The 18,736-nt window shown below is 38.0% G+C and overlaps 2 protein-coding genes across 3 annotated transcripts; both read right to left on the minus strand.

Moving 5' to 3' along the window:
* Positions 1–35: 35 nt before the first annotated feature.
* On the minus strand, positions 36–11,595 carry LOC137955381 (probable manganese-transporting ATPase PDR2). The gene is made up of 22 exons (XM_068802296.1): positions 11,410–11,595; positions 10,830–11,082; positions 10,071–10,163; positions 9,642–9,850; positions 8,995–9,067; positions 8,712–8,884; positions 8,420–8,591; positions 6,412–6,516; positions 6,190–6,300; positions 6,010–6,096; positions 5,724–5,906; positions 5,594–5,644; positions 5,347–5,472; positions 5,167–5,246; positions 4,428–4,536; positions 4,191–4,319; positions 3,572–3,637; positions 3,414–3,485; positions 3,034–3,185; positions 2,842–2,953; positions 2,631–2,747; positions 36–1,458 (listed from the first exon to the last, which is right to left on the minus strand). The coding sequence occupies exons 2-22, from the start codon at positions 11,076–11,078 to the stop codon at positions 355–357; spliced, it is 3,573 nt and encodes a 1,190-aa protein (XP_068658397.1). The 5' UTR covers positions 11,079–11,082; positions 11,410–11,595; the 3' UTR covers positions 36–354.
* A 757-nt stretch (positions 11,596–12,352) lies between these two features.
* LOC137955380 (probable GPI-anchored adhesin-like protein PGA55) lies at positions 12,353–17,561 on the minus strand. Of its 2 annotated transcripts, none has more exons than XM_068802295.1 (3): positions 17,405–17,561; positions 14,341–16,688; positions 12,353–14,085 (listed from the first exon to the last, which is right to left on the minus strand). In XM_068802295.1, exons 2-3 carry the CDS (start codon positions 16,615–16,617, stop codon positions 12,592–12,594), a joined length of 3,771 nt encoding a protein of 1,256 aa, XP_068658396.1. In that variant the 5' UTR covers positions 16,618–16,688; positions 17,405–17,561; the 3' UTR covers positions 12,353–12,591. The 2 variants fall into 2 exon arrangements, with proteins under 2 accessions (XP_068658396.1, XP_068658395.1); XM_068802294.1 differs by having other exon boundaries at positions 14,341–16,702.
* Between the last annotated feature and the right edge of the window lie 1,175 nt (positions 17,562–18,736).

Here is an 18,736-nt window from a genome sequence, read left to right on the forward strand (position 1 = left end):
GCACAAGCCCATACTGCATAACTCGGGTTCAGATGTGCAACCATCATAACTGAAAACGCAAATGAATGCCCGTAATGGTGATCAAGATTCAAGCTCACCGGACTGGTGTTTGAAATAAAACATACACGAATAAGCTTCGAACATTTTGGCCGCTATATTGTTAATTCATGCCCAACGTTACAGTAGTACTAACTTTTGAACCCCTCCCCCATTTAAAAATATAAAATAGGGGAAAACAAATGAAGTAAAACATCTAGAAGAAACACGAGATTCTGAATAAGACGGACAACCAAAATTGCTGCTCCATTTCTGGGGACAGAAGCAGGCCTCCAGTTCGTTGACCCTCCTAACGACTCATACTCGCTTTTTCTGCAAAGTAGCAGCTTGTTGCCTTTGTTTTTTCTTCCATGCAGGGATGCGACCAGGAAACACCCACCTCAGAAATCTCTCCCATCCATAGCACACTCCAAACATGGCAAAAGCCCCAATCAGAAGTTTACTCCTCATGGCCTCTGGCAGAGGAACCAGCTTCAACCAATCATTCAAATCCCTAAACAAATCTGAAGTGATAACCGTGAAGAACCCAACAGCAGCCATAAGGGCATATAAGAAGGGTTTGTTCTCTGGAATACTCTGATTGAATGGATGACCCATGTAGTTCACTGCAAATGTTGCCACTTGAATCATCATATTGACCATGTATGATACAGTATTTACCAGATTTGGGTGGAAATCAGAATCCGGCTCGATGCATTCTTCTGGCATGTATTTTCCAGCCTCATTAACAGCAGTGATTAAGAAGAACAGATGGACGGCAAATTGGCCAAGGAGAGAGAGAAAGACATAGGCACAGAAGATATTAGGGTGTGGACGTGCAGCTGAGAGGGTTGGGAGGGGCCTGGCATGGGAGATGAAAAGGAAAAAGGCTGCTGTGAAGACGCCACTGATGGTAGCCTGGACATCTCCAAGTTTGACTCCATCTAAGTTCATGACACTGAGAACATAAGCTGTAGCAAGGCAGTTCAGACCCAGGATCTTGAACATTTGAAGGGTTGTTACAAGAGTGCTCCGGCCTTGTCGAATTACGTCTGTCGTAGGAGCTATAGAAGCATGCTTAGCAGTGAAGGGCGATGCCATAGATGCATCCCCAAGTTTGACAATAGGTGCAGCCCGTCCATCCCCTTCTTCATTCATTTCGTCCATTAGTTTCTTTAGTCTCTGACGTTGCTTCTCTGCCGCAGTCAGATGTCGATTACTAGATGATGAATCAGGGCGGGTCAAGGCTTTACTTTTCCCATGGTCTTCTCCATTGACATTCAGAGAGGAATCTGCTGAGTCTGATGCAGGCTTTGTTTTCTTTGGTTTAGATGACTTTTGGTCTGACTTTGACGTTGGCTGCAGCGAATCTCCTTTTTGAGGTGGTGGGACAGCATTGAGAAGAGCAACACCTACATGGGCCTGACAATCATTTTGAAGTCAACCTCAATATAATGGGAAACAGATTACTCCAGTTTGGTAGAACAGTTACTACATAACTCTCAAGGAGTTATACATCAAGGCACATTGGATAAAACACAATCGAAATATCTTTAACACCCCTTCATTGGCTAAGTCCTATAATAAGGCTTAAGACCACTTAAAAGTCAAAAAATAAAACGTGAAGTTTCCTTTTGTCCTAAAATTCAGATATGTCACACATAACAGTCCAAAGAAATACTCTTCTAATGATGTTCGCTGTAAAAAGCAAAAAAAAAAAGTTTTTAACATAATAGAAAGCATCTTAAACTTCTCTCTAAAAGGAAATCATATTCAACTAAATGGAGATCAAGAACCTTTCTCTGCCACTGTTTTGAAAAACCGAAAGTGACAAACTTCATGACTACAAAATGGAACGACTATTTATAAAAGTCGGTCATGTTTTAACTACACATACGGATTAACAAAAATCAACTCAAGTAGCTGGAATAGGACTCTGATGATAGATACAATGAGTAAACAGTGGCGAGTTGCTTCAATTAAGTACAGGTTGGTTGTGTTGACCATGTAGGGAACTAAGCTTTTGGCTCAAATACCACCTGACATGTCCAGTCATGCGAGTTGGGAACACATCAACTCTTTGACTGTATGTTGACATCAATGGTACATTAGAACGATGAAGAGGGAGTATTTTTTATTTTATTTTTATTTTATTATTATTATTAATTTTTTTGAGAGTGGACATGTGTGCATGTGAGCTTGCATTAGATTTTTTTTTGAAGAAGAGCTTGCATTAGATATCAGAACAAGATTTACGAGCCTCAACCCAAAATTATCCACATGTTTGGAACCATAATAAGGGCCTACAAAAAGAGGAGTACTGAGAAATAGTCTCATATCAGTTATGTATTGATCCACAACCCACTATAAGAACAAAGGCCTCTACAATCTAAAGATTGATTTTGAGTTGGATGCGTCTCTTCACATGTATTTGTGCAGGTCTATACAAAGGTTTCAACATACAAACTAGACAACCTTTTATTAATTAGCAAAACATATTTCATACAACGTATGGGGATACAGTTGAGAAATTTGCTTTTGATAGTGATTCACATGCTCGTGTATCAGACTTTGAGCAGAAAATATCAATATACCTGTTTCAGAGCCCCTACATCATTGGTTCCATCTCCACACATCAAAGTCATCCTTCCCACTGTTTTGAAAGTGGTCAAGATAAGCTCTTTCTGCTCGGGAGCAACCCTTGCAAAGACCTGCAGTTAGTTGTTAGATAACACCCCTTGCAAAGACCTATGAAGATCATGGGATAAAAGAGGCATTGACTATGGATGATCTGGTCTTACGAACCTTTACAAATGGAATGACTTTGAGCACAGCTGATTTCTGTTGTAACATTTCGAAGCAGTCCCCTCCAATACAAAGATCATATGAGTCGGACAGAGAGTCCACCTCATCCTCACTGCAATCCACAACGATGTCTGAATATAAACGGTAGGAACTTTTTGAAAGAGAGAGAGAGAGAGAGAGAGAGAGAGTTACTGGTAAGGAACAATCTCATTTTCATCTGGTGAAATCCACTTGAAACCTTCACCACTTTTTGATGGGGTAAGAATTAATGTTTCTTTTGAAATAATATGAACTTGGCCAGCCACATGGCAAGCTGTCAAAGCTTGATCTCCAGTAATCATAACCTGATGCAAAACTTTTTTCTCAGATCAAACTTAAGAATGCATTGGATTGTCGTGGCTTAATAGGTAACACACCATTATAAATGTACCACAAAAAATTCACTTGAACAGTTAAATGGATAACTGAAATGGAAAGACTGCCTTTTTTGTTTTTTGATAAAAAATTCCGCAAAAGGCAGCTAAACAAGCTTAGAGATGCACAAGACTAATGGTTGGGATTAACTAGTTTACCAAGTCCTGTGATGATCCTTTCAACTCAGATAAAACAGATGCTGAGTCCACTCTGATAGGACAGTTAAAAACCTGGAAAAAGAATATAAAAATAAGTGGAGATTGTAGCAAGAGATACACAGACAACATCAAACTCAAAGACTCGGCAAATCTAATACCGCAAAACCGGCAAAAGTTAGGTTGCTCTCCACCAAATCCCTATCCAAGCTTCTAGCTTCGTTAACCTGCTAAAGAAACATCCATTCAGTGCATGCTTAAAGCTTAAAGGAATTGACAATTATCCTCATAAATGTGCATGGAGCACATAAAAAAAGTAACTGATATTCAAACTAATTCATAAGAACAGTTTCTCTATGAAACAAATGCAACCTAAGCCCAAGAACAAGAACTTCTTTAGAAAAAAACCACCTACTTAAACCCTAACATTAGTTCCAAAAATTCCTACCAGGCAAGTGCATATTTGCCTTGCAGAGAGAGAGAACCTTTTAGGTTATTACAGGGTGTATGTGATCTCACAACTTCGCTTAATTTGCCAAGAGAAAATGGAGTGGACACAGATATTTGGATATTAATAACAGGCGATTTTAGCAAGCGTATACACAGCTGTTCCTTACATACATACTGTTTTTTTTTTTTTTTTTTTGTAACTAGGGCTCAAAATTTCCCGTGTAACTTACAAGCAACTCATGTGTGGTGAGATCTTTTGCCCTCTAATGTTTGTGTAGGAATTGTTATATAGTTTGTTTAAGCAAGAAAGTTTTAGCAGTTAGTGCTTACCGCCATTTCTGGAAGATGCTTAAATGCGAGAGCCAGAACCCGAGACCCCTGTCGAGTATATTTCTTGTAGGTCTCAACATAAAATGGTGGCAAATCCATAAGCCTATCCTGGATTGTTTCTGGGGCACCCTGCAATATAGTTGCCAGCATTTGTACCATGATTATAATACTTCTAGAATCTAAATTTGATGGTATGCATATTGGCATACAAAGTTCTATTTAAGAGGAGAAATCAACCTTCACAAAAGCAAGAAATTCTTCCTGAACACGAACAACAACAGCCATTCGTTTTAGATGTGATGCAAAGTGATGTCTCTGAACAATCTGCACAGGATGACCACTCCCTCTGTTGTTAAAGACAAACACAGGAAGATTAGCCCTCAAGTGGTGCATTGAAAGCTCAATATGCAGTCAACAATACACTGATCTGCCTATCACTGTAAGTCCCAACAACTGACAACTAGAATAACCATTTGCATGGGAAAAAAGAATGACAGGCCTAATGCTATAATTACAAAAGGCATGCTTGGGGTAAACTTCAAACATGAGATTATGAATCATGATCCCATCCTTGCAGAACCCCTTGATGCTCCTCCAGTTCCATTAAGCCTTAGCCTTCTCAAGTGTAGCCTCTGCAAGTAGCTTACTGTTGCTCTAACATAATAGTTAAGAAAATTAGAAGCAGCTAAGGTTCCCAGTATTGGAATTGCACCAGGCAGAAATTGCAGATTCGGAATTACACAGTTTTCAGTTGACATAATTCATTAACAGATTCAAAAGCAGTTCGAAAGGTTAGTAGTGCCTACATTTCAGTAACAAAAATTGAGGAATTAAATTTAACTGGCAAAAAACTCTGTCAGATACTAAAATACTAAAAGGAATATTCTCTCTTTCTCCTCAGGATGGAAAAATTAAATGATTATTTTTAAGATAAGTAGCATTCGAAACCTGATAAGAAGGAAGAGTTGCAACTTACTTTTTAGGCGTGGCCTTCTCATCGGATGTATATATCCAATCTATTCCTTTAAGCGCTGCCTTCTCAAGAGGATCACCAACCTACAGCCACCAGTTGCTAAGAAACATAAGTGCATTCTGAAAACTATCTAAAAGCATAAATTATTCAGGAGGTAAAGCTCTAATGAAGAAGATATATTACCAGTTTATTGTCCACAAATACCAAGGCATGGCAAGCAGCAAGAACTTGTACTGTTCGGCTAGGCACCTTTGCCATATCCGTCTCCAAATTCTCATTCTCAGATAAGCCAACTACTCCTTGAAATTCCTAAGGTAAATGGAAATGAGAAAATAAATAACGAGAAGAAACCTCAACTACTTTTTCTTTCCTCAAAAAGTAAGATCAGACTAGAACACATGAAAAAGGTCAACAACTATAGCCACAGTACCATGTCATCTGAAGTGAGAGTTCCAGTCTTGTCAAAACAGCAAATGTCAACCTGCATGTGGAAAATTTAACTAAGTGCAACTTTTGATTTAAACAAGCAGAACTATTATCTTATCTTTGCTCAAACTGACCTTCCCAGCAAAAGGTATTCGAAATGGTTCTGTGCAAAATATCCCACGACGTGCTAATTGTATAAGTGATGTATTAACAGCTATAGACAGCTCCATAGGCAGCTCAGGAGGTATCACAGAAGTAACAATTAGTGAACAACTCAAGAAGAGCTTGTATTTGCTTCTTGTTGGATCCTCTAAACCCTAATTCACAGATTCATTTGTCAGATTACCCAAGGCTAAAAAGTCATGCATGCAACAAAAACTATCTTACTATTAAATACCTATCAGTATACTCTTAACCTACCTTTTTCAACACATACCCAGCAGCAATGATAGCAAAGAAAACTAAGAAAAGAATGAATAGGCCGCTTTCCCAGCTGTTTGCTGTAACCTGGAATCCACCACGTTCGAAGTAAGATTACAAAATAAAAAGGAAAAGTCGTCTGTCTATTATCTTCCAGTGAAAAGTTACTGGAGCCATTACCCTTTCAGTCGAAAACAAAATTGTTCTCATTAATTTTCCTTGACTTGTCTGAAACCCAGTCCTTAGAACCAGAGCCAAGCAACCACCATCAGGCGTTTTGAGATGCATAGTCTAAATCCATGAAAAACACATAAATAACTGATGGTATGAAATTCATGAATAGATTTATATCTATAGAAACAATACTAAATTTTAAGGGAATAAATAAGCAATCTCGGATACCTTATCTGAAGTGTGCTGTAATATCTTTGTCCCACCAAATAAAATATGGCTTTTATCTCTTTTACAAGATAGTTTATCCTCTAATCCACGGCCTGCTACTGAAACCTGAAGGCAACAGTCTAATGAATAAAATACAAAATTCCAGATCTTAGGAATAAATGGCACAAAAGAACTTGCGTCTTGGTTGCCAGAAGTACATAAATACAGAAGGACTTGCTGTGTTTCTAATTCTCTTTAATCATGACAAAATAAATGCACCAGGACAAAGTTAACGGTATAAAGGCTTATTCCTAAAAAAAAAAAAATCATTTGTCAGGATGAATAAGCAATTTCTCTGTAAATTCTACATGTCACCAATAGTCTTACTTTCTCAGGCAATTCTGTGAACATTGCTTCAATATTTTTTGTACAGTACATTATGTTGATCATCCCAATACAAAAACTCCTGATCAACTAACTTGTTTCAATGTTGAAACATTCAAACATACCACCCACCAGCCTTTCTAGAGCTACAACCGGGTTGAGGTGATGCTTTTGAGACCAACCCGAACTACCCATAACTTAACTTCCGCTCAACCTAAACCCTAACCCCCAACCCAAATTTTCAATGTTGGACCAGATGGACACATCATATGAAGAAAACAAAATTCTCAACAACAGAATAAAAAATATAACTATTTTATAGCAATAAAAAAATAGACTTAGAATATATTCTAATTAGACCAAATATGATAAAAAATATAAAATAAAGAAACATATGCGCAAGAAATATAATTTCTACTTTAGCAAGCTCAGATACAAAGTGAATGCTAATTCCCCTTTCTTAATAATAAAAACAATTATATGTTGTACTGCAAATTGATTTCTACATCAGAAAGCTAAGAGCTCATTGCTTTCAAAAAAAAAAAACACTGAACAAAAACACTGAACTGAAATAACATATATGTTGTATGGAATACAGCAATGACATGCTAGAATTATATAGGTGTAAATAACTAAAGTAAAACTTGAGTATATTCAAACTGAATCACGGTCAGTGTGAAGTTTGGGGGCCTATCCCAAAATGACTAGCCAACTTAGGAAACCTCTTTCCCAGCTAATAAACTAAAGATCTTTGTACTCACTAATCCATGTGGGACTATTCCTAAACATTCCCCCTCACGTATAGGCCCTCTTTTTGTAGCTCTACAAGTGGATAGTTTAGGTGTAGGCCCTTTTTTTGTAGTTCTACAGGTGGATAGTTTTAGGTGTAGGCTCTTTTGAGGCTCTACAAGTAGATAGTTTAGGTGTAGGCCCTCTTTTGTGGCTCTACAAGTGAATAGTTTAGGTGTAGGCCCTCTTTTGTAGCTCTATAAGTGGATAATTTAGGTGTAGGCCCACAAATGAATACCCGCTCTGATACCATGTGAAGTTGGGTCCAAGGCCCATCCCAAAATGACTAGCCAACTTAGAAAACCTTTTTCCCAACTAATAAACTAAAGATCTTTGTACTCATTAATCCATGTGGGTCAGTGAGTCTAATCCTAACTAAACCTATTTAGGTATTGTGCTGAGTTCTCAACCCCTCAAAAATGGATCATCGAAGACTACACCAACCACAATTCAGTAGTATTTCTTTGTCATAAATAGCCACATTTCAGCGAGATCAATCACACATAATAAAGCATGATCCAATAGATTAACACAAATAAAAAAGTCATGATATAAAAAGAAGAAATATGTCGAGACAATCAGTATTCTATATGGTGAATCCCAGAAAGTAAACTCTTTTTCAGGAAAAATGAGGTTAAAGCAAAATTTTGTTCCTAAAACTAACATTCAATCATGACATGAACAATAAAGACATTGCATACCCAATCCTCTGCATGCATGAATCAGTCACTCAACTATCACTTGATGCAGTGCAGCAAGTTGCTCAAGTAATAATCCGGTCCTAATCTTGAAACACAATATTTGAGAGAGAGAGAGAGAGAGAGAGAGAGAGAGATGCAATTTGAAAGAGAACCACCTTCCACTGAGGGGTAGACTCGCCTGTGAGAATAGCTTCATTAACGATAGCACTTCCGGCTAAGATAAGCATGTCAGCAGGGACAGACTTATCTTCTCCATTTTGACCAGCAGATCGTCCAATGGAAACAATATCTCCAGGAAGAAGATCTGTTCCTGACAGCTTCACCCACCTACAGACACAGAAGGGATGAACTACAATTAGCTATTTAGGCTTGTTTGTTCAAAAACTATCTCAAACATAAAATCAAGTAACCAATGGTGCAAATAGAATGGTTGAAGAAATTACATACTTTCCACAGCGATGAACCATCAGTGTTTGACTGTCCACTCTTACACGTCTAAGTTCAGTTAGCGTCTTCAACTGACTTTTTGCCATTGTTGACTCAAACAGAAATAACATGAACAACGTGAACAAACTGTAGTACCAATATTCGTCCAAACACCAGAGACCCACACAGAAGACCTAGAGTATCAAGGAAACTGAGTTTTAAAGATATAAACAACAAGAAAAATTTAGAAAAGCTGATACAAGCACAAGCTCAAGCAATAAGATTTCACTGTATCATAGTTCACCTGAAAGACAAAGAAGGGCTCCATACAATGTTCTTTCATCAACTTCTGGAATGTAGGTTGAGGATAGTCAAATCTGAAAAATCCAGACATGTCGAGTTAGCACCTAAGAATAATCAATGGCGTCAAGAGGGGAAAATGTAAATTAAATTAACTTAAGACTAACATCACTAATTATCCCATATTTAATAGTTGTATTGTACAAAATGATTTTAAGGTAAGCTTCCAATAGGGTAAGCATCCATTTGGACAAAATCAGAGGAACTTGCCAAGTAACAAATCTTTAGCCAAAACCGGAAATAACTAACAGTACTTACAAATCAAACATGTTAAGGATTTTTCCCTTAAAAAAAGAGAGAAATTAGGCTTATTAAAAAGAGAATGTCGTCAAGGTCTTTCATAAGATTATGAATTACAATACAAGTTAAGGATATATAGCCATAAACCACTTCCAAATAAGCAAATAAATTGTTTTACTACTCATCTGTCTCCCACATTTTGCCATGGTCTCTAGAACAGCTATGGCATCTTAGTAAAGTGATATACTTTTTTTTTATTAGTTCACAATATATAGTTAGATAGAGAGAGTCCAATCTAATAATAAAACAAAAATGAATAACAGCCATAGCAAAATGAGCAGAGTAACTTACACATTGCGACCCCACTTCTCAATGGCAGTAGAAACTTTAGCCTCTGAACCATGTCCAGAATTTTTCAGATAATACCCAAACGTTTCTTTGGTTGGGTATGGAAGCTTGCAAAAGGTGTCATTTTCCTTAGAGAAAATGAAGCGCTGCTTTCTGAAATCAAAATAAATTTCTTCCACATCCGATGATAAGGCTGCTGATGACCCAACTGACTGAAACATTCAAACATTGAGTTAAAAGAGCACAATATTCAAAAAATACGAAAAAAATAAAGTTATCCAAACTTCAATGTTCTTAAGCACCCCAAACTCCAAGTGACAATTGTATGACAGAAGGAAAGGTAGACAAAGATGCTGCAAGGAACATGAAATGTAAAAATCCACCCTCTATCCTCTTTGCTGAAAAACCTTCAGTTAAAGAAATATAACTTACCAATCTACGAAAATGAAGTGGCACAATCTCTTTTGATCCAGAAAATTTTGCTGGAGTAATTTTGCATGCATTTGCAAGGTGAATACTGTTCACCTGAAAAATGAAACAAATAGGCAAAATTATAAAACATGATGTTAGGAACTAAAAGAAGAAACCGATAACTTGCAATCTCTATCAACATTGTTTTACATGTTGATTTTATTTCCAGGAAACATTTTTCCAATGAAAGGAGTAAACAACTGACCTCCTAAAGATCAAAGCAACAATGCATGCAGCCGAAATTTAGGGAGGTATAAAAATTGGGGGCACTAAAGCAACAAGGATTTAATTTATCAACTAATAAGGGATTTTTTTATTGAAAAAAAGGATTTTTACACAGGAAATATATTAAACCAAAAAGCAAAGTTAGTTTTATTAGCTTTAAGATGAAAAAATCCAAGATATAAACCATGCTTGGTAGCCCAGCCGTTTGGCCATTGAGTACATTCAAAAATTTCTAAAGAAGATAGAGGGACTACTGAAATCTCAATAAGAAATGCAAAATAGATCTCCACTAGGCTAATTCGCAGTTTCTTATTTACCGAGAATCAGTAGTTGCAGTCTTGCAACAAAAAGGATTGTCTCGTGTGAAAAAAAAAAAAAAAAAAACAGCGTATTTCATACGAGACTAGATGGAGTTTCCACAACTCAACACACGACTAAAGGATTAATTGAACGCCTAAAAATGTGTGCATCAAAGTTTCAATAAGATCATCTTACCTTGTTATACTGGACAAGACATCTGAAATCCACTGACCAAGCAGTGAAGAGCAGCACCAGTATATGAAATGTGACCAACCCACCGAAAACTATAGAAGCATCTATAAAATCGATGGTAGGAAGAACAATTAAAAGCCAAGCTGCATAAAAAATGGCAAAGGGCCACACGTCCAACCGCCATGGCCAGTTTCTCTTTCTTAGCAAGTCAACTGCCTCTACGACCTTCCCACCAACATTAAACCTTGACATCTCACTGCAGCAAAGTTTAAAAAAAAACGGGATCAGAACAGACAACCGTCAGACCAGGAAAAGCTGAAAACCGAAAGCAATTTAAACAGCTGAACATTAGCTATAAGAGAAAAATGAAGAAATAAAATATGTTAGGACAACAGGGCAGCATCAAGGATCTTACATCACAATCTCACAGAGTATGGAAAGCTAAAATTGAGAAGTACAGACCCGAAATATCAATATTTGCTACTTTCACAACGTCCACTCCCAATTATCAACACAGGAAATGACTTTAATATGTCTATACAACCCCAAAAACCACGATGTATAAAAGGAATCTTCAGAATACCTCAGTGCAAAAGCTTTCAACTACTAAGAATCGTAAGATGTCAGTGGATTTCTTCCGAACTCGTGAAGATCATGAATGAAAACGGAGAAGCTTGGTCTCTGCCTCCTGGAATAGTCGGGAGATCGGTCGATCCAAAAGAGGGAAACAAAAAAGAAAACTTCGACTATTTTACGCTCTTAAATAGCCCTTGCAGCCGCTCGATTTCGGTGAAAGCGGTGAAAGATCGCTCTCTACCGGCAGGAAAGATCCGAAAGGAACCTCCCTTGTCAGCAGAGTCATCTGGGCCCGTAAAGATAGCCCAGCCCAAATTTGGATTGAGATCCATCCTCTGCGGCATTGAGCCCACTAAGATAATCTAAAAATTAAAATTAAAAAAAAAGTAGTATTAATTTATATAAAAATAAAAAGGAGTATACCCAAATTTTTCCTCCTCTAAAAACTTAGGTTCATATTTAATTTATTTTTATATAATTGATGCAGCTAGCGTTATAAAATCTGAATCAGATCATTAAAATCATAAAATATAATATAATTAAGTAATCATGTATGAAACAATCTATTACCATTTATGTTTCATTTATGAAATAGTAAATGGGTGATCTGGTAAAAGTACCTTGGATACTTAATCGGAAAATTATTTTATTTTATTTTATTTTATTGACACCCACTCACAGAAAAATCAAAACCTAGTTGACCCATTCAGTTAAACTGTCTCGGCCTAAGCCCTCTTGCTTGTACCTATCAAATTGCCGAGGCATGATTAGCGTATTTTGATCTCAAGAGGAGAATTTGGATCACTCACAAACTCACGATCATAAAAAGAAAACAATTCATTACGCATTCAGTTGCAAAGTATATTTAAATAATTTACAAAAATTAAACAAAACGCAATCAAGGAAGGAAGAGAAAAAGCCTATAGTCCCACACTCACACACAATCAAGGTAACCAACAAAATTCTATTCACCTACTCATCCAAATTTCTCAATAGAAAACTACAAAAATCAACCCCAACCACTATGATCAAAATCAGAGACAGGAACCAATTCTAGCAAGCCCACAAAACAAAACCCATGAGTTCCTCAAGAAATACAGCCACTTCTGAAAAACAAAGACCCATACTCAATACTGTTCCTTGTTGTCTGTTTTTCTATTGATCTCTGTTCAGACTTGTGTTCCATCTGTCAATCAGAATCACTGGAACTGGAACTTGAGCTTGAGCTTGAATCTGAGACAGATTTACCAGATACAGATTTTTTCTTGGGTCTTCCCTTCAAGTTTGAACCATCTGACTTTTCTTTAACTGCTTCATTCAACTTTTCAGTGCTGTGGTCTTCTATACTTGAGCCACCTTCTTGAGCCACAGATTCTGTAGCTGACTTGATCTCCCCCGGAGAATGTACTTCATTTCCAATGAATTCTGTGAGTCTTGCCGTTTCAAGTGCAACAGACCCTCCAGATTGCACAAGCTGTACCTTCTCATCGCCTTTTTCAAGACCAGCCAGTTCGCTAGTGTCACCTTCACTTAATTGCTTAGTAACCTCAGAAGCTATCTCTTCATTATTGATGGATTCCTTGTGCCCGTCCATTCCACTAGCTGCCGCAGACCCAACTTCAGATGTCAGCAGCTGTGGCTTCTTAATGCTAGGTTCAGTAGGACCAAATTCAGAAGATCTTTCTTCAATGACAATGGGTACTGTGCATCTCTCTCCCACCTGCAATTCACCAGATCCTACTCCCACTTGAGGTTTCTCATTGGTTGATTCAAGAACAACGAAGTCATCAATATCTCCTTCATTAAGTTGCTCAACGGTCTCAAAAGATTTTGTTTCATTAATAATCGGATTTCCATGTCTTTCTCTAGCATGAACTTCAGTAGGTCCAACTTCTGACTTCACAGGCTGTGGTTTTTCATTGCTTGACTGGAGAGCAGTTAATTCTTCTGCATTTCCAGCAGCTGCCTCCACAGATCCCATTTTTTTAGTCATGGGGTCATCACATTCTTGAACAGTTTCAACAGACATAATTTCAGACTGCACCATCTTTGGCTTTTCAGTACCCAGATGAAAAACAGCCGAATTGTCAGAATCTCTTTCAGTAAGTTGCTTAATTGCCAAATTGAGGTCTTCAACAGAACTGGCCTCGACCACTTCAAGCCCTGAATTAGGGTGTATTACTGTAGAAATCCCATCTACTGACTCGAGAGCATCTGATTTCTCGACTTCCCCATGGATTTGCTTAAAAGCTGAATCAATATCTTCCAATGACCTTGCTTCCAGAACTTCCATCTCCGGAGCACACTCCTCTGCCTCTTGAGGTTTGGCAGACCCAACCTCCACTGAAGATTCCTCAAGATTGACAAGCTTCATCACAGGAAGGCTACCCTGCATGCCCTTTCCACTGGAGGAATCCATTACAACATCAAGGTTTGTGGTCTGAGCATTTTTTTCCACACTAAAGTTACCAACAGCATCCAACTCTGACAGCAAGCTCTCATCAATCTCTTTGACCTGTCCTGCAACCCCGTCTTCCTCATTCGGTTTCTCATTTCCATCAGTCAATTTATTGAAACTCAAGGAATCTGAAATGGATTTATCCCCAAAATTTTCAGAATTCATCTCCAAAGCACCCAGAGAAGTAATATTTTCAGGTCCACTAACCATCTCTTTCAAATTTCTCTGTTTAAAAAATTAGAAAAACTAATTAGTCTCCTGCCATTTCATTAACTACTAAGACAAAAAAAGATATGAAATTATTGTGAAATGTCACAAACATCAGCAGTCATTGCAGCATTAGGTTCTTTGTATATACTAGAAATGCCCATTGACATTGCTGTGAGGATAACATACAACAATAGTATTGAACTGGATCCTCTTCATTTTTCCAAATATATATCTAGAACATTAGTGCCATAAAAACGACAGACTACATACCTGGGATTCATTATCAGAATCTCTGTCAGAAGAGGATGTAGTCAGATCATGGGAAGCGTCTGTGGCTTCCGATTCCAAAGATAGTGTTTCAGCAGAATCAACTATGGTATGTCGAGCTCCTGCTAATCCAGTTTGAATTACATCCTCTTCACTAATTTCAGTAATCCCCCTGGATCTTGACTCATACTCATCCAATGCAGCAATATGGGATGAAATGGGCCAAGACACTTCAACACTAGATCCGATATCCTTTTGCTTGGTCTCGCCTTCCAAAGTAGAGAGGTTGGCTTCAACTGGTGACAGACTTAAACCCCCATCTGGGGCCACAACATTACTGTCCTGGATTGCAGACGAACTGGAAGCTCCCTTGTCATAAATCAAATCTCTTTCCACAACTAACAAGTTAGAGCGAGATTTGTCCGCAGCAGTAGGGCTAGAATCATAAACTGGCCCCACAGCTTGTACTTCCTCTGCTCGCTCCATCTCTGTCATGCTAGACTGGATTGATTCAGTTGACCATTTTGAAGGGTCATCATGTGTTTTCTCACGATTAATCTTTTCATTCCCTTCAGAGGATGCAGATGAACTAGACCCGCCACTGTACTTCTCGTCAACAACCTCTGACACCGCATGATTGATTTCATCCTCTTCCAAAACTTTGAAAGAGATTTCAGAAGCATTCAGATGACCCTCAGAGTTTTCTTGCTCAGTATCAATTGAATCTACTTCTTCAGAGGATTGGCTTTGGTTCTCTTGTTCGACATTGGTCATAACACGAGAAACTACCTCGCTTTCTACATGTGATTCCTGATCAAGTAGGTCTCTGGCATCATCTTGATCTGCCACAGACAACATGGTATCAGTTTCATGAACTGAGCTCAGCTTGTCACTCTTTTCAATTAATTGTCTTTGGAATGAAGAAACACTTAACTCCTCTGATCCAGTTCTATCTACAACAAAGTATGGCTTCAGATTAGCACTTTCATTCTTCTCAGTCTGTAATTCAGTGTTGAAAGAAGTACCAATGGTAAAGCTTTCGTGTCTTCTGAAAAACGCTTCTCTCTGATGAACTGTAGGTAGCTCCTCATGGTTCAATTTCTCAACCGTCTCCACACTGCTGCTTTCAACAGTCTGGTCAAAAGGAAGATCAAATGGATTCCTTCTAGGCAATAGAACTGATGGGGCTGAACCTGGTATGGGTGGCAAACCCATGGCTTCATTTGAATCAAAGGGGATATCAAATGGATTTCTTCTTCCAGTAGAAATAGGAGATATTTGAATTGGAATAGTGTCCAAATCTATCAGGTTCCTCTCAGCCATGGCTTTCTGATTCTTTGTTGCTATCCGTTTTGCAATCAATTTTTCCATTTTTTGATTCCTTTCAAGCTCCAAATTTTTTATATCCTTCAGATTCTTCTCATCATCTTCAGTCCATGTAACCACAACAGCAGATCCATCTTCCTGATCTTCTTGGTCTTCTTGTGCTTCTTCTTCTTGATTGTCTCCATCCTCGGCCAATTCCTCACTACCATTATCAGATTCATTACTTTGAGAAGATTGTTCAGAAGCTCCATCAAAGTCTTCAGGAGACTTATGTGAAGCCTTTGGAGCATCAGCTTCCAAAAGCGGGTGAAGCTCATCCAGCATTGGCATTATGTCAGTCATTGATGCATCAGGGGAAGAACTTTCAGAATGATCTGAACCAGAGTCTGAAGAATCATCATGACCATCATCAGTCTGGTTCAAAGATGACCCTTGCAGTGAATCAACTTGACTGCCCAAATAGGTAGTGAATTCTTGCTTTCCTACGGCAGGATCTTCCACCTGTTTTTCACTGACTTCAGGCCTGCCCTCGATAAGTTTATCCTTATCAAGTTGTTTTTCCTCTTTTATCAACCTTTGTTCACTCTCTTCTCTCTTCTCCAAATGGGTCTCCACTGAAAAGCTTGCATCTTTGTCTACAATGAGGTTATCAGCAGGCCCAGCAGACTTTAGGGCAGATATACTCTGGTTTCTCTTTTCCTCTTCTTCTACTTCAGGAATGTTTGGCTGTCCAAAGCTCAAAAGGGTGCCAAGAAGAATAGCAGTGCAGACAATGACTGGGGAAGACGAGACCAAGAAAGCAAAAACAGAAGGGAGAAATCTATACACTAAGAGGGTAAAAAACATCATAATCCAAACGAAAGGATGATCACAGAGAGATTTCCACCAAGTTCTGATAGAAAAGATCAGAACTCTCCTGGTATGAAATAGAACAGTCTTTGTGTCAACACCCATGTTTAATCGTTTTGGCCGTCTTTTATAAGTACGGTTCAGAAGAAGGCTATTCTGAGGAAACGCTCAAAAACCTGCCAGCAAGAAACTGTTAAATCAAATCGTTAGGAATCTCTCATGAAGGGAAAGAATGAAATAACGAATAAAAAGTCTCAACGTCAGTCACGTCATGCAATATAAATCTAAGATGTTCACTGATCCAACTCTAATCGCCTTAAATGGCCAACCTAAATACTTTGAAAAACAATCCTAACGACCTTTTTCAGAAGATTCAACTCGTTAAGAAATTTTTTTGAAGTGATTAACTACAAGAAGCCAATCAGATGGAAAGCCCAGGATATCCATCCAGAATATCCATCCAGGAAGCATTTCAAAACAAACAAGCCAAGCACCAAAAACACCGGCACCAATCATCTATCAAATTCATCTATATCCGGATAGAAGAAGAAAAACGAATAACGAATAACGCAAAAAAAGGAAAACAGAAAATTGGTAAAATGCATCATTTTCGACATGAGAATCCGACAATTTGCCAGAAACGACAGCTTTCGCTTACGCAATCTCAAGCAACAGTAATCTCCAACCGTAAAAAACACCACCAACCCAACATAATCAAAATCGAACAATTTCAAAAAAATAAAAAATAAATAAACAAAAGAAAAGCAGCGCTTCTGGTCCAACAAAAGCATGAAAACCACAAAAAGTAAACGGGACAAGTGGTGATCGGAGCTCAAAAACCTTTTTCCGAGGACAACCCGGAATACGCAAAACCAACAAAAACCAAACTCACCTGGCAGAAACGACGATCGCAGAGTAAACAAACAGTTACGGAATCCCTCTTCTTTTTTCCCCCGTTTCTCTGGCCGGCTGATTCGAAGAAGGAGAAAAGAGCCTTGGTGTATTTTCTGGTTTGATCCTCAAATGTAGGAGCTCAAATTTATCCCAATCTCTACCCTTTTTTTGTTCATGCAAATGTTGAAATGCAACAAAAATTCAAAATCAACGAGTCATCGAGCTCCCTGCGCTTTTCTCTAGTTACAAAAATACCCTCGTCATTTATATTTCCTGACAAATAGCGTCTGAGTACCGATATCTGATCCCTCGTTGAGAACAAAATCATTTACACTTAGAACACCGTCCAATATTTACACTTTTAGAACACCGTCCAATATTGTAAATGGTAGTTTTTCACATATGCTAGATCGGTTTTTAGGGTATATTGGTTAACCCCTGTCATGTATCAGAGCTGGGCACGTCATGTGCCGCATTCGAATCCTATGAAAGGCGGTCAAGAACGAGCAGAGGTGGATATCAGAGTAGTTTCATCCACTTTTGTAGGTGATAGTTTTCTGTACCTAACAGATCGGTTTGTTGGGTGTATTAACTAACCATTGTCATGGTTATGTGTTAAAACTTTGTTATTTAACGAAAATACGATAGAGATTATGTTTTAAAAGAAATTAATTCGTAAAAAAAGAATAGGATGGAGCTAAAATTATATTTTGAGGTACCAAAGCTTTAGTAAATACCTCAGTTTTAAAGCTGGGAATTTTTTTATAAATTGATAGTAAGAATTAATGAATCAGAGACTCAAAATTGTTCATGCCTCTTTTTCCTGAGGATGTCGCTTTAATTATTATATAACTATAATATAATAATTAATAATTATTGATAATTATAACACCCATTTTTTCACCTGTTTATATAAAAACAGAGTTAATCTACAAATCCGGTGTTCACAGAGATTTTTAAAAGGTGAAAAAGAAACCGCAAGTGCCCAGTTTATAGTCGCTTCAAGGAAGTACCAAGGCTAAATTATTATCCCACTCTAACCCACGTGTCTTCCTTTCATTACTGTCCTTATAAAGTTCGTTAATGGTAATTAACAAATCAGTGAAGCAGTAGGTGCAGGCCACTACTGATTCACGGCATCGATGGCTTTTTCCATGGAGGTCCCCCGGCCGTAGCTGGAAAGCTCTCGAATGGGTTTTCCACCCAAAGCATTTATATATGTTTATCAATCTGAACCAGACGAAAAGAATTAAACTTTCGTAAATTTTCATTTGTTTTTTTAAATTTTACCCTCTATTGGACTTTAACTTGGAAAATTCGTATCGACCTA

Source organism: Aristolochia californica, unplaced genomic scaffold (assembly GCF_029961685.1).
Source record: "Aristolochia californica isolate CCGP_79_NKW_82.1479 unplaced genomic scaffold, dmAriCali1.0.hap1 SCAF_2, whole genome shotgun sequence".
Taxonomy (NCBI): Eukaryota; Viridiplantae; Streptophyta; class Magnoliopsida; order Piperales; family Aristolochiaceae; genus Aristolochia; species Aristolochia californica.